At 63.6% G+C, this 910-nt stretch overlaps 1 protein-coding gene across 1 annotated transcript in view; it reads right to left on the bottom strand.

Moving 5' to 3' along the window:
• Positions 1-901, bottom strand: part of DCTN2 (dynactin 2 (p50)) — a gene marked incomplete at its 3' end in the record, with an annotated part of 8,876 nt that extends 7,975 nt beyond the window's left edge. The window contains exon 1 of the mRNA XM_010571505.1: positions 851-901. Within this exon, the coding sequence (XP_010569807.1) occupies positions 851-886 (36 nt within the window). The remainder of the gene's footprint in view (positions 1-850) is intronic.
• Positions 902-910: the final 9 nt, after the last annotated feature.

Raw genomic sequence — 910 nt, forward strand, 5'->3', positions numbered from 1 at the left:
CCCCCCAATCGCCACAGTTGCCCCAGACCCCCCCCAGTTCTTACAACCCCCTCGATCCCCTCAGACCCCCTGGCTCCCTCACTACCCCAAGACACCCCCAACTCCCTCGGCTCCCCTTGATCCCCTCACACTCTCGCAGTCCCCTCAGGCTCCCTCCAATCTCCTCAGACCTCCCATAACCCATAAGACAAGCCCCCAATCCCCTCATTCTCCCCCTTGCTCCCTGACCCCCCTCAGACCACACATCCTCCCCCCGATCTCCTCAGACACCCTGATCCCCTCAAACCGCTCCCAACCAATCAGACCTCCCCCAAATACCCCTGAACCCCTCATTCTGCCCCAGGCCCCATGATCCTCTTAGGCCCCTTCAGTCCCCTCGAACCCCCCAGAACCACCAATTCTACCTCTAGCCCCCTGCTCCCCTCAGACCACCCAGGCCCAACCCCCAAATTCCTCAGACTCCCTAATCCTCTCAGACACTCCCAACCCCCTCAGACACCCGTGACCCCCCAAGCCCCTAATTCTCCTCCAGGCCCCCTAATCCCCTCAGACCCCCCCGATCCCTCTGGACCACCTCAGTACCCCTGTGACCCCCCCTCCGATCCCCTCAGATCCCCAGCCTCGCCCCCTCGGTCTCCTCAGACTCCCTGATCCCCTCAGACACCTCCCCCCGCAGAGCCCCTCGTTCTTCCCCAGGTCCCCAAATCCCCTCAGACTCCCTGTTCCCCTCAGACCCCCTGATGCCCTCATTCTTCCCCAGGTCTCCATATCGCCTCAGACTCCCTGTTCCCCTCAGACCCACAGGTTCCCCCCCCCCGCAAACCCTCCCGGTCCGGCCCTGCAGACTCACGATGCCGGGCAGGTCGGAATACTTGGGGTCGGCCATGGCCGGGGATCGATAAAGGGGGGG

The sequence above is a fragment of the Haliaeetus leucocephalus genome, unplaced genomic scaffold (genome assembly GCF_000737465.1).
Source record: "Haliaeetus leucocephalus isolate CR32 unplaced genomic scaffold, Haliaeetus_leucocephalus-4.0 Scaffold336, whole genome shotgun sequence".
NCBI classification, from domain to species: Eukaryota; Metazoa; Chordata; class Aves; order Accipitriformes; family Accipitridae; genus Haliaeetus; species Haliaeetus leucocephalus.